Source organism: Herpailurus yagouaroundi, unplaced genomic scaffold, assembly GCF_014898765.1.
Source record: "Herpailurus yagouaroundi ecotype Mexico unplaced genomic scaffold, PumYag 28, whole genome shotgun sequence".
NCBI lineage: Eukaryota > Metazoa > Chordata > Mammalia > Carnivora > Felidae > Herpailurus > Herpailurus yagouaroundi.
Genome location: NW_024412376.1, coordinates 21,227,357 through 21,242,035, shown reverse-complemented (window position 1 = coordinate 21,242,035; position 14,679 = coordinate 21,227,357). Strand labels below are relative to the sequence as shown.

Genomic DNA, 14,679 nt, shown 5'->3' with positions numbered 1-14,679 from the left:
CCGGGGGGTGGGAGGGGGGATGGAGGCTGAAGCCAGAGAACCAGAGGCAGAGGTGGGGCTTTTCAGAGAGCAGGAAGAACGGCAAGGGCTTGTGACTAAAGCAAAAGTAGACTTTCTCTCATTGTCTTCCCTTTCTCTGTCCAGCCAGCAACAATAGAATAATCTCGCCTTCCCTCCCTCTCTTTCAGTCACCCACAGGAGAAATAAGGGCTGAGGGAAGAGTAATAAAAATGGGGGAAATGGGGAAAGAAACTCCAAGTGGTAGCCAAAGAGAATGAACATTCATCAGGTTATTTCTCACAGGTAAGGGACCAAAATTACTGAGCCCGTGTCCTCATTTTATGTAGTTCTACATCCATTTTTGTGATCTTTTCAATTTCTTCTCAGTTATTTGGTTCTTGTTACCCCGAACAGAAATGGTATCACATTCCTTGTGAGGAAGACTGATAATTCTTACAGTAATGATACTAATAATATATCTGTTTACATTGATGTTACAATTTTCAAAATGTTTGCACATCAATTCTTGCATTTATCCACAAGGCAACCTATTTATAGGTAGAGAAAGTGTTAACCCGTTTTTTGTTGTTTTTTTTTTTTTCAACGTTTATTTATTTTCTTTGGGACAGAGAGAGACAGAGCATGAACGGGGAAGGGGCAGAGAGAGAGGGAGACACAGAATCGGAAACAGGCTCCAGGCTCTGAGCCATCAGCCAGAGCCTGATGCGGGGCTCGAACTCACGGACCGCAAGATCGTGACCTGGCTGAAGTCGGACGCTTAACCGACTGCGCCACCCAGGCGCCCCAGTGTTAACCCGTTTTTACAGATGGTGAGGAAACAGCACGAAGAAAGGGGTTAAGTATAAATAAACTGTTGAGAGAATGGACAGCCAAGAATTCTTAGAAGGTGACTTGAATGCACATCACTCAACCATTCATTCATGCATCCATTCATTCTGTTATGGGTTGAATTGCATCCCCTAAAAAGGTATGTTTAAGTTTTAACCCCCAGTACCTGTGAATGTGACCTTACTTGGAACTAGAGTCTAGCCGATATAATCAAGTTAAAATGAGGTCATGCTAGTTTAGGGCAAGTCCTAATCCAAAGACTGGTGTCTTCGTAAAAAGAGGGAAATTTGGACACAGACACACAGGGAAGAAATGTGAAGATGTAGGCAGAGACTGGAGTGATGCATCTACAAGCCAAGAAACACCCAGGGCTGCCAGAACCACCGGAAGCTGGGAAGAGGCAAGGAAGGATTCTCCCCTGAAAGTTTCAGGAAGAGCAGGACTCTGCCAATTTCCTGATTTCAGACTCTGGCCTCCAAAACTGTGAGAAAATAAACTTCTGTTGTTCTAAGCCACCCAGTTTGGGGTGATTTGCTATCGCAGCCCTAGAAAACTAAAAACATTCATTCAACAAACCTCGTTTTGAGTGCATACTATGTGCCAGACACTACAAAGCATTCTGAAAAGCGTAAGATGAACCAAACTCGGCAATCCTTGTCCCCCCACTCCCTGCATGGAGCTTAGGGACCTAAGGTTGCGCGGTCCTGTGCTGAAACAATAAAGCCCAGAGAAGCCAAGCAGCTGGTTGATGGCAGTGTTGGAAGTAGAGGCTACAACCTCTGACCTCCAAACCACACTCCTCCCATGCACCAAGCTAACGGTCTGGTTTCCTGGCCCACTGTCACCGTAAAGGAGCTTCATCTGTCCCTTCAGAGCAACAACCACAATGCACACAGCAAGGACAGTGAGGAGACAAGAACCCCCACTTCAAAGCTTTCCCTGCCACAAACCACGACCCAGGAAGATTGTCTGTCACTTAAGTAGAGTGTGGGTAAGGGAAGGAAGCTCTTGGGACCCGACAGGCCTAAGGTGGAATCTTGTCTCTATCATTTTCAAGCTAGGAGATCCAGAACAAGTTATTCAGCCACTGTCAGTCATCCTTTCCACATCCATAAAATGAGAATGATAGTACATAATGCCTTCTTATACATCAGTGAGAGTAGATATGGAAAGCTATGAAAGATACATCATCAAACAGAAAACCTCAAATTGCAGAACAGCACATATAATATGATCCTATTTCTATTAATTTTTTTTCTGGGAAAACACACACACACACACACACACACACACACACACACACACATACACACACACAAACCTCTTCTCAGTCGTCACTCTTGGAGATTAAGAATAGAGAGATTAGAAACTTTGTCTCCGTTACATCCTTTTCTACCATTTAGTTTTTTTACTATGAACATGTCTGATCTTAATTTTTAAAACAGGGAGAAAAATACTAGTCATTTACAAAGAACGAAGCATGGTATTTCAATGAGTTGCTCACTTAAGATAGGTGCACTTCTCTCTGTACATATTAAACCTCAATAAAGAGGTGTGATGTTTTTAATGAGGCAGACAGATGTGCTCAGATATGAAGAGGTTTCCCAGACAAAATAATGAACTATCAAGTCATCATACACACAAAACATGAAATTCCACTTATGTAAAAAAGCAAAAAAAAAAAAAAAACTATACGCATATACATACAATTGCATATGAAGAGGTGGAATAATATACACATTTCATAACATTATACATGTACATTGTTGAGTTGTTTTACCACCAGAACTCCCTTTAAAATTCACATTCTTTTTGGGGCGCCTGGGTGGCTTGGTGGGTTGAGCGTCCAACTTCAGCTCAGGTCTTGATCTCACCGTTCATGAGTTCAAGCCCCACATGGGGCTCTTGCTGACAGCTCAGAGCCTGGAGCCTGCTTGCGATTCTGCCTCTCTCTCTCTCTCTCTCTCTCCCCCTCCCTCTGCCCCTCCCCCACTTGCAGTCTGCCTCTCTCCCTCTCTCTCTCTCTCAAAAAATAAATATTAAAAAAAATTGTAATTCACATTCTTTTTAAAGACTTTTTATTTTTTTCTATTTTTATTTTAATTTTTAATTTTTTTAATGTTTTATTTATTTTCGAGACAGAGAGAGACAGTGCATGAGCAGGGAAGGGCAGAGAGAAAGGGAGACACAGAATCTGAAGCAGGCTCCAGGCTCCGAGCTGTCAACACAGACCTGACCTCGAGCTGTCGAACCCAAGAACCATTAGATCATGACCTGAGCCGAAGTTGGACGCTCAACTGACTGAGCCACCCAAGTGCCCCTTTTTTTATTTTTAAAATGTTTTATTTATTTTTGAGAGACAGAGAGCACGCGTGAGTGACAGAACACGAGTGGGAGAGGGGCAGATAGTGGGCAACACAGAAGCTGAAGCAGGCTCGGGACTCTGAGCTCTCAGCAGAGAGACCCATGCGGGGCTCAAACTCATGAACCATCAGATCAAGACCTGAAGCTTAACCAACTGAGTCACCCAGAGGCCCCAGAGACTTTTTAAATAAGAGTAGTACTTAACCTCAGAGGGTTGTTGTGAGATTTACATGATAATGGTTACATGATACTTTGTGTGATATAAAAAAAAAGTCACTAAGCATTTCTTTTTTTAATTATCAATCAGTATGCACCACAGACTCCTTCTCCATCCCTGCCTTCTGTCTCTGTCCCAAATCTGAGCCTTGAGCCCCAGCCATTGAGCCTAATTTGGGAATAAAGTCAAGTCAGGAACAGGATGAACATGAGAACTGAAGCAGGGGTCAAGAATGAAATGATAAATAAAATAAGCCAAAAACATCTGGAATACACATTGTTTGGCAAAAACAAACACATTTTCTATTTTAACTCAGCCATTCAGAAATATCCTAACGTCTCCCTCATCCAATCCCCCGCATGAAGGAAGGCATCAATTCTTGTGTCACTGGTAGGCTGCCTACTCTAATCCACACTCACTCTGCTCTTTGATCAGACAGTTAATCCAGGGGCCATGAAACAGGAACTTTACTATAGAGACTTATTCTATTTCTTATCCCAAGGTTTGATGCTTTACAATATGCTGCCTTGTTGGCTGTTTCTTGTGTTTTACCTCCCCATAATGTAAACTCTTTTCCAAGAGGAACATGCATTAATGCCACCTCTGTCCTAGGACAGATCATAGCCTAGAATGGAGCTGAAAAAAACTCTCCACAGGTACCTGTTCACTGACTGCAGGTCAAAGATGGCCAATGAGGCAATTCATAGCACTAGCTTCCCAAACCCTAGCTGGAGCCACACTGTAGTCCTTCCTGTCTTTCTCCCCTACCCTTCCTTCAATTCCCTTTCTGGCCTTTGGGTCATGCCTCAACATGCAGTAACATGCACCCTCTCCAGACTCCACTTCCAGAAGAACCTGTAGATAAGCAAGTAGTAATAGTTCTCTCCTCCTGACACTTCCTTCTCTCAACTCTAAAACTTTCTACATATCTGGTTTATTGTCACATAAACCTCCTGTCTGTTTTGTAAAACTATGCCGGGCCACTTGTGCAGCTGAGGAGGGCAGTAGGTACTAAACAACCTCTCAAATTTATTGCACCTTGGAGTAAAGAGCACAGAAGGATTAGACCACTGCAGATCTTTGGGGAAGCCAGGACTGAAGGGCAGTGGACTGAGGCCACTCAAGGGGCTGACCTTTACGAGTACATCCACAGTTAGTATATTAGTTTTTGCTAGGGCCGCCATAACAAAGTAATACAGATTGGCTGGCTGTAACAGACACTTATTCCCTCAGTTCTGGAGGCTAAAAGACTAAGATCCAGGTGTCAGCAAGGCTGGATTCTTCTGGAAGCCTCTCTCCTTAGCTTGCAGATACCCATTTTCTCTGTGTGTTTTCACATGTCTTCCCTCTGTCTCACTCTGAGTCCTAATCCCCTCTTCTTGTAAGAATACCAGTAAATATTTAAAAAAAAAAAATTTTTTTTTTTTGAAAAAGGGATTACCTGGTTGGCTCAGTTAAGCGACCAACTTCAGCTCAGGTCATGATCTCACAGTCTGTGAGTTTGAGCCCCACATCAGGCTCTGTGTTGACAGCCCGGAGCCTGAAGCCTGCTTTGGATTCTGTGTCTCCCTCTCTCTCTCTGTCCCTCCCCCTCTTGAGCGCTCTCTCTCGCTCTCGCTCTCTCTCTCTCTCTCTCTCTCTCAAAAATAAATAAACATTAAAAAAAAAAAAAGAATCATATTGTGGATTAGGGCCCACCCATATTTTACTTTATTAGGGCCCACTCATTTGACCTTAATTACATCCTTAAAGTTGCTATTTCCCAAATACAGTCAGATTCTGAAATATTAGGGGATAGGACTTCATCTTATGAATTTGGAGGGGACACAATTCAGCCCATAATAGTCAACAATAAGGGAGAGAAAGGAGTTGTGAGTATAGCTATGGAGAAATGAAAGCATACTCTACACACTTGCAGAAGAAATTTCACCTGTTTCCCCCAAATCTAGAATTCCCTTTCTTCTCTCTCAGTCCTTTGACACCAAGCTCCTATTTCTGTTCTCAGCCCTGATGATCATCTCAGTCCTAATGATTCATTTCCCTAATCTCACTTGCAGAGCACTTACTAGCTATACCACTCATCTGGCCCTTGACCCCAGATGGCCTGTGGTGCCTCTTGATGCCTTGTACATTACTATACTTGAGGCCTCATCTCAGTCACTGTCTCTGTCCCTTGCTTAGTTCACACTCAGCTTATATCAGTTCCTCCCAGGAGCCATATAGTGGGCTGTAGATCAAGGACACTGGAATACTCCTCCCAACCCCTCTTCACCTGCCCAGCCCTCTCTCAACTAATTAATATCATTTTATCCTTAAGATCTCAGCTCAAATGCCTCTTCCTCAAGGAAGCTTTTGAAGACCACACACACACACACACACACACACACACACACACACAATATTTATCCTGACACTAAATACAGATCCTTCTCCTACCCTCTCCCCTCACTTTGTCATAACACTCACCAAGTTTAATTCCATACTTGCATTGTTATTATGTCATTAATGTGTGTCCTTCAGAATGATACATACTCATAAGTTCTTAAGCAGGACTCTATCTGGTTTATCCATCATTTTCTACTGAGCAGCTAGACCAGTGCCTGGCACACAGTAAGTGCTCAATAAATATTTGTTAGCTAAAGGAAAGAGTAAGTGAAGTGTAAATTAGTGTAAATCGCTGGTTATGTGCTCTATTTTTACTAAATAAATTCACTTTGAAATAGAGGCAGTGTGAAGTCATTAAGTAGTAATTCCTAGACAGATAGAAAGGTGCACAGATATTAATAGATCTTGAATGAATGGAACCACACATAGAAAGTAGAAATCTAACTGTTCCATTATGTGATAATTCTGCAGAAATTACTTAAACATGTTTTCCATATGTAATTTTCCATAGACATTTATATATTATTTCTCTTCTGCAGGTATTTTTTAGTCCATTTGAACAGATATCTGCAGTCACCCTCTCCCTATGGCTCATTCCACTGCTTGACTTTGGCCTAAAACCAAGAAGAATTCTTTACTTGTGCTAAAGAACTGACAGATTCCCATGGTGACTCCAATCCAACACTTTTTCATTTTCTCCTTCATATTAGGCAGGAAACACTAAAATTCTGGGAACAAGATTTGTGTCACACATTGGAAATGTTCGTATCTGCTGATAACACTCCATCTACCTCGGCTAAGCCCATGAGGAAGCCACATGGTCACAATCTAATGGAACATAGAACATAACTAATAAACTGAAGCAACATTCCACATGTTATCACTTTCAGCTTTGCGCAACATGTGGAAACAGGCTCATGCACCACTCGGTTGTGTCAGAACATCTAAGAGAGTAGAATGCTTGCTTGGGATTTATTATGGTCACTCACCTCAGGAAAGTGTCCAAAAGAGTGCATTACAACCTCCACATGTCTGTACCTTACTGATTTTTTTTTTTAAAAGGAGTGTTTTCTGAGATGTATTTATCTGTCAGGTATTTGGACTATTTATGTAGCCCTGATTCTTTTGAATACTCGAAAGCAAAAGCTACCAGTAACTGCTAATGAGAAATTATTTTAGACTAGAAAAAGAAAACTGTTCTTTTTATAAGAATTGCAACAGTTGCATGAACCCAGGTTACTGAATAATTTTGTTTCTTGTTTTGTCCTCTACTTTCTATGCCTCCCCACCCTACAACGTAACAGACATCATCTTCTGTTTTATGGACTTCAACTATTTTATCCAAGGTGCAAGGCTCAAGTTGAGCAGGGCTTCTTGGTGAATAATTTTTCTCATGCTAAAGAAGAAACATGAAGCAAATTAGGAAATCATAGAAGCCAGAAAAATAACAGCAACATCATCAAAATCTGAAAAAAAAGTTTACCCAAGAAAAGTGAAGCTCAATATGGGAAGTTTAGCAGTTGAACTAAATGAACATTACAACATTACATAGTCAATCTCCATTATTAGAAAGAAAACTTAAAATGCAAAGCATGTTAAGTTAAATGCTTGAGCCCTTTTCTTAAATTCCTTTTTATCAGTAATCAAACATTCAGTGCATTCCTCACAACAGGTAAGGCAATGTGTCAACAACTAAGATGCTTCCACCATAGCCAGAAGCTACAATCTCTCCAGGCCAATTAAGAAGGAAACAAAATCTCTCCAAAAGAAGCAAATCCACTCTCTCATTAAGCTGAGCAGACCTGGGTCAGGTGTCTCAGAAATAATCAACTTGATCACTGGTTCTGAGGCTAAAATATTAATGACCATACACATTAACCAATGCACCAGGAAACTCCATAAAATAAAGGAAATCTAAGAAAAGTACTATAAGCAGACCAAGTTCACAGCACACAGTCTTCTAACCCAAAGTTCTCACTATCTTCAAAAAAAAAAAATTTAAATATAAATCAAAAGAAGCTGGATAGCCTAGTAATGAAACTGTTTCCTAGTAATTAAGACACTTTCCTAGTTTACATCTAGTGATAGAAACACGTTGTATCATTTTAAAAGATGAGCCTGAGAAGAAAGTGAGGGAATGGTTATAGCTGTCTGACACTCACATCTGTGAATTAACACCGTCTAACGCCATCCCAATAGGCTGTTCCAACACTAAATAAGTCAGCTTTGAGTGTTTACCAAGAATATTTGAGAAAGAAATATATATTCTCATCCAAATTAACTGTTCTTTAAAAATATATTTTATCGGGGCGCCTGGGTGGCGCAGTCGGTTAGGCGTCCGACTTCAGCCAGGTCGCGATCTCGCGGTCCGTGAGTTCGAGCCCCGCGTCGGGCTCTGGGCTGATGGCTCAGAGCCTGGAGCCTGTTTCCGATTCTGTGTCTCCCTCTCTCTCTGCCCCTCGCCCGTTCATGCTCTGTGTCTCTCTGTCCCAAAAATAAATAAACGTTGAAAAAAAAATTAAAAAAAATATATATATATATTTTATCAGTTTGGCCAATCATTAGAATTGTTTCTTCCGACAAAAATGAAATTGTTTTAATTATCTGATGCCCATAACGACTTTTTATTTTTACAAAAATGAGAAAAACATGTCTTACTTGGAATGCCATTACCCATAACATAATATAGATTTATTCAGAATATCTTACGTTCTAGGAATTTAAAATGTGGTAACTGTCCAAATATTTACCTTCATTTAAAATTATTTCAGCCCAAACCCAAAACCCCAAGAAAAATCATTCTGATGGAAACATTTCTTTTCACTCCCTATGAAACCCAACATAAAAGCTAGATTCTCTGTTACACTGTAGTCCTAAATGACATTTCGTTGCTACAGCAACCAAACTCTGCTACCTGTGGCCACGATTTGTTAAGAATTCCTCCAACCAGTAAATTCTGTGCTGTGCATTCATAAAACCAAAAGAATGGCTCGAATGGCCCAATGCAACATACAAATTAAGGTTTAATTTCCTATTATGATCCACCCACACACATATTTACAACATATATCATATATGTATACATCCATACATGATTATGGTTTCCCCAACTCCATGAAAAAGGAAAAATCATACCAAATTTCCATTTTAACGTGAGCACCAAAAAACTGCTTTGTTTTAGGTTTCAGTGAATAATTGCTACCTGTTTCCCAAAATTTATCTTAAAAGGTAATAGCGGCTATCTGGAGAGAATTTAAAAAACAAAAATTTGTTATCTGTATGCACGCTCATTCCAAAAGGAAAAAAAAAAAAATCCCGAGGCACAATTTCCTATCTGTTCCAGTAAGTGTGGCTTCCTTAGCAGTGAACTGATTTAGCAAATCTCAAGCTGAAGCATAAAGAAAGAAAATGTAGCTGTCACCACCTTGATTCACCAAACTGCTTCTGCAGGCTACTCACCCTCACCGGGGGGCTCCAGGCTTGCACCCGTGGCTGCTGTCCGCCCTGGGAGCTCTGCAAATCTTTTGAGCTACAATTAGCCACCGTGCTGCTCTGAGCCCTTAATGCATTTGTGCAGTTGGTCCCACTGCCCCCACCAGGGCCAGGTTTCCAAGGCCTCTGCTTGATGCCATCCAGAAGTCTGACCAGCAGGATGTTACTTGGAAGCTCCTCAACACCCGAGCCAACAAGAGTCCTGCACTCTGGACATCTGAGTTCATTTCGGGAACCTACAATCCCCAGCAAACATCGTTTGCAAAACGTGTGCTGGCAAGGCAAGACCTTTGCGGAAGCATCAAGCCGCTCTAGACACACAGGACACTCCAGAAGATCCAACAAGGCAGATTCATCCATCTTTATCTCGCCTACTGAGAAAAGGCTTCAGAAATGTTCACAGTCGTGCGCATCCCTGAAAGTGATTCATGTAACATCCATTTCAGACTTCGCTCTGGAGTAACGGGGGAGGGGGAGGAGAGAAGACGGAAAATTAGTATTGTTACTTGTTGAGACGTTTCACAGCGGAGCACCGAGAACCAAAAAAGTACACAAAAGTGCTTCCTCTGAATAGTGCAGCTTTGCTTTGGAATGTGGTTCCTGAACTCCAAAGTCAACAGTTAAACACAAAGTGGGCTTTTTAAACAATTCGAAACGAATCCCTAAAGATATCTAGGAGTTCACTGGGCAGAAACGGCTGTATCAAGCACTATATGGGATTCCTGTAATGCAACGGGATTTAGGAAATGCAACAAACAGCATAACTTCTTCAGCTCTCAAAGTGATACCGGCTGCCTTAATAAAGTCGTCCTCAAGTCATACGAGAAGCTGAACAGAAGCAACTCAAAGTTTCCTCTACCTGAAAGTATCTTTAAAGCCAACAAACTTCCCAGTCTTGAAGCCACTTTAGTGCTTAAGAAACCATGCCTCATGTGATCGCCTGTGGTAAATGATCCCAATATTAAATACATATGTTTCTTCATCGGCCTTAAAAATAGAACTGCTTAATCTTGCCCAACCAAAATGAGCCGAAGGTTGACAATTCTGAGGGACACAACTCGCTTGCAATTCGCTTGCAAGCAGCTGAAACTAGAAAAAGCACCCTTCGGGGGCAGCGGTGGACAAACTCCGAAACGGATCTCTGGCCAGCCCGTCCTAACCCCATTCAGAAAAAGCTGGCAAAATTATCACCAAAAGAATCTGACAATGGGATGCCGGGCTGAAAACTGTGAGCGTCATAGGAAAATGGGGCCATTCGGGGGAAAAAAAGCATTTAAAGCGGTGCCTGCGCCGCTCCCCCCACCCCACCACCCTCCCCCCCACCTCCGAAGTAAGTGCAAATGGGAGCGCCTGGGAGAGAGAGGGCAACAAGATGTGTATGTTCTTGACGGAGTCGGGGGAGCGGGGAGCCCCTGAGCCCCTCTCCCACGCCGCCGAGCACAGGTACCCCGCGACCCGCAGGGAGGCGCGGCGGCCGCTCGCCGCGGACACACCCCGGAGCCAGGTGTCGCCGACCCGCGGCAGGGGAGGGTCCCGCGCTGCGGCTGCGGCCCGGCGGGTGCCGGAACGGGGATCTCCTTCAGCAGCCTCCTCTCCGCCACCCTTCGGGTCAGGCCGGGCACACAAATCCCCCCCCGAACGACTGCTGGAAGTTTTCAAGGACTTAAAAATACATTCGAAGCCTTAAGTTGCGAAAGTCAGCCCCACAAAGTGCCACCGGGAAACGTCTGTGACGCCGCACAGATGAGGCGGGAGTCCCCAGAGAGACCGAGCCTCCGGGAGGGCAGCGAGTGCTGGGCTGCGCCCCCCGGGAGACCGCGGCACCGAGCCCGGGCAGCTTCCTGCCGGGAGAAGGCGGCGAGGCCGCGCCGCCGTCCCGGCTCCGGGGCGGAGGGGCAGACGGACAGCCCAGCGCCCCGACCACCGCCTCCTCGGCCGCGAACGTCTGCCCGCGCCGGCTCCCCCGCGCGGCCCCGCGCCCTACCTCGCGCCTCGGCTCCTCCTCTTTGTTCGCGGCCCCGCAGCGGCGGCGGAGACCGATGCAGATGCGGCCCCGCCGGGCCCGCCGCGCGCAGTGTCTCTGACGCCGCGGCGGCACCCGGAGACTCCTCTCTGCCGCCCCCCTCACGCGCGCGCGCACACACACACACACACACACACACACACACACCCGCCGCCGCCTCCCACTTTCCCAGCCAAGGAGGGCGGAGGAAGAGGAGGAGGAGGAGGCCGAGCCGCAGCGGGCGCCCGGGGCGCGAGGGGGCGGCCCCGCACCACAGCGCCTCCCCCCGGAGCGGGCGCGGCACCTCCGGGAACCGCGGGGCCGGCGCAGCCTCCCTCCCGGCGCTGAGGTACCTGCGCGCGGTCCCCGCCCGCCCCCGGGGGCGCGATGGGGGCGGCGGCCTGAGGGGGCGCTGCGAGGGCCGCGAGTCCAGGAAGCGGGGTCCCCGAGCGCGAGTGAGAGGGATGGTTCAGGGGCACGCGACTTTCCCTGGGGAAAACACGCCCCGAGAAGATGAAGGAACCGGAGGCGGAGAGCTTTGGGAGTGGCGACGGAGTGGAGAAGGAAGGCGCCACGGGGCAGGGACCGGCCGCGTCCTCCTCCTGCCCAGCGGTGCCCGGCGGCCCGGGACGGACGACTCGGGGCGGGACCCGCCGGGGCGCGGGAGGGGCCGGGGCCGGGGCCGCGGAAAGGGCGGGAGCGGCCCTGGCGGGAACTGATCCCACTTTTCCTCTGCGTCTGTTCTCCCGGCCCTCCGGACACGCTGGGGAGAGCTAGAGCGAAGTGCTGTTACCCCCGAGGTCCGAGAGGGGCAAGTCGGATCAGCGCGGGGACAGTCCCGGGGCAGCTGTCCGCCCGCCCATTCTCGGGCCGCCGCCGCCGCAGCCCGGCCTTGCTCCCCGGTCTGCCCGCACCCAGGCATCACGCCGCCTCCCCGGGGCACAAACCCGAGCCGGCTGGGAGGATTGCTGACCCAGGAGCTCAAAATGGGAGGGGAGAGAGGCGAGGAAAACAGTTGTGGGGGGTTTACTGTCAGACCTGCCCTAAACGGGGAAAATTCAAAGTCTGACCCCAGGTGAGCTGGCACCGTAAAGCTAGCTGAGAGGCGCCTCTTTTATCTGAGCCTAGGAGGCAGCCATAATCACCACTGTAATCTTTGTTTCGGTTGCCCCAGGCGCACACCTGTAAACTGAAATGTAGTTTTGAAAAACACGTCCACAGGTTTTGAGGTTTGTTTTGCAGACTCGGTTGAGAGGGGGAAACAAGTTGAAATGTTGTCAGTATCTCAAAGTTGCCTAATTGTATTTGCATTTACCGTCAGCTTAAAAGAGTTATCCCAAATACCCTTCCTCAAAGGTAGGCAGACACTAGGCGAACATAAGAAGGGTTAACGCATATTGTGCAAGAAACCCCTGCCTGGCCAGCGACCACAGTGACCTGCTGAAGGGAAGTCAGATTATTCTCTCGTCTCCACCCAGGCCACACTCAACTCTTCAAGACAAATGAGATCACCTAAGTGAGAAAGAAAGTATAACAGTTAATAATTATTGATCATACATTGCATGTGCTAAACATTCTACACCCATTAATTCAATCCTTACTGCAATCTGATACTCATCCCTCCTCAGCTTTGTTTTAAATAGTTAATATGCTGAGAATCATCTTGTGTGAACACCAGAAACAGCCCCCTTCCCCCTCCGTTAGAAGTGAGCAAATACACATGCATTTGAGCTGAGAAGGCAAGGGAAGGAATGAACAGAATGAAGTGGGTTTTTTTTTTTTATATTTATTTATTTTAGGGAGAGAGCAAGCAGGGGAGGGGCAGAGAGAGGAGGACAGAGGATCAGAGGGGGGGGGGGGGTGTTGTGCTGACAGCAGCCAGCTCCCATGTGGGGCTTGAACTTAGGAACTGTGAGATCATGACCTCAGCCAAAGTCCATCATCTTTCAACCAACTGAGCCACCCAAGTGTCCCCAGAATGGAGAATTTTTAATCTGATAATCTAGAAACAAGACACTCTGAAAGTGACTACTTAGCCTATGTACTTCTGTATCTGGAACTGTGCAGATGAAGGTGAGGCTGACTGGAAGAGTACGGTCAGTAAGCACAAATATTAGTATATGCAGTTCACAGTTTTTAATATTTCTTTTTTAATTTATTTTTGAGAGACAGAGCATGAGTGGGGGAGGGACAGAGAGAGAGGGAGAAAGAATCTGAAGCAGGATCCAGGCTCAGAGCCTGACAGCTCAGAGCCCAACACGGGGCTCAAACTCATGGACCGTGAGATCATGACCTGAGCCGAAGTTGGACGCTTAACCGACTGAGCCACCGAGACGCCCCTGCAGTTCACAGTTTTTGAAAGCAAAGTTCAAATAGGTTCATTTCAACCCTAGGTCACAAAATCACAAGACAACCTCAGGTCTCTAGATTCTAAGTACCCTCTCTTAACATTCCGCCTCAGGCAAAACCAAGTGTACTATGTCTGCTCCCGAGGGAAAGAAGACACTGTTCATCATGTAATTACTTTGGAGAGCAAGGGACAATTTCTGTTTTGTTTGTTCTTATTTTGGTTTTTTGTTTGTTTTTACAGCGAACAGTATATAAAGTCATGGGTGGAATGGTGCAGCTCTTGAAACTAGGCAAGAAAATCAGTCACGCCCATTATCAAAGAACTAAAGACAGTGTGCCCAAGACTGCAGTGATCAAAAAAGCACCCCCATACATCCCATGAATGTTATTGTCTGGCACATAGCTGCAGTTCCTTGAATGCCCCTGGTGCTACTTCACTATATTTGGTAGAACACAACTCTTCTATTAGCCTTAATTACTCTAGCTGTAAAATGAAATTTTAGGCGAATTACTTCAAACTCTTGAGCCATCTTTCTTCCATCAAATGGTGAAATAGATCATACCTTTCTTAGAGTGTTCTTGGAAGAGTCAATGAAATCATGTGTTGGTTCTTTGTAATCTGTACATCTCTATTAAAGAAAGATGTCATTATCGTTATCTGCTGAAAATTACCCAGGCAGAGGTACATTGGGCAAAATCCTTCCTTCCCACGGTCTTTGAAAAGTTTGAGAAAACACTTACAATTGCAAAATCCTGTCAAAAGAATACTATAGCAGAAGGGACAGTTGGGTAAAGAGAAGCATGTTCATCTCATCATTTCTGGGAACTGAACTTGAAGAATGTAAACATGATATACTTATGGCCCCTGTGACTTTGAGTAGATACATGAAAATATAAACACACCCTGTACGCAATAATGATAGCTTGGCTTAATACCGTACAGATCCTCCCAAGACTTCAAAGTACTTTTATATATGTTGTCTCATTTATCTTCTAAGCATCCCTCTGAAGCAGTAAAGAC

At 45.5% G+C, this 14,679-nt stretch overlaps 1 protein-coding gene across 1 annotated transcript in view; it reads right to left on the bottom strand.

Moving 5' to 3' along the window:
• Nucleotides 1-11,414, bottom strand: part of SH3RF1 (SH3 domain containing ring finger 1) — a 182,034-nt gene extending 170,620 nt beyond the window's left edge. Inside the window, exons 1-2 of the mRNA XM_040470877.1 lie at nt 11,292-11,414; nt 9,275-9,761 (exon numbers count right to left, since the gene is read on the bottom strand). Of these exons, the coding sequence (XP_040326811.1) occupies nt 9,275-9,667 (393 nt within the window). The 5' untranslated portion in view covers nt 9,668-9,761; nt 11,292-11,414. The remainder of the gene's footprint in view (nt 1-9,274; nt 9,762-11,291) is intronic.
• Between the last annotated feature and the right edge of the window lie 3,265 nt (nt 11,415-14,679).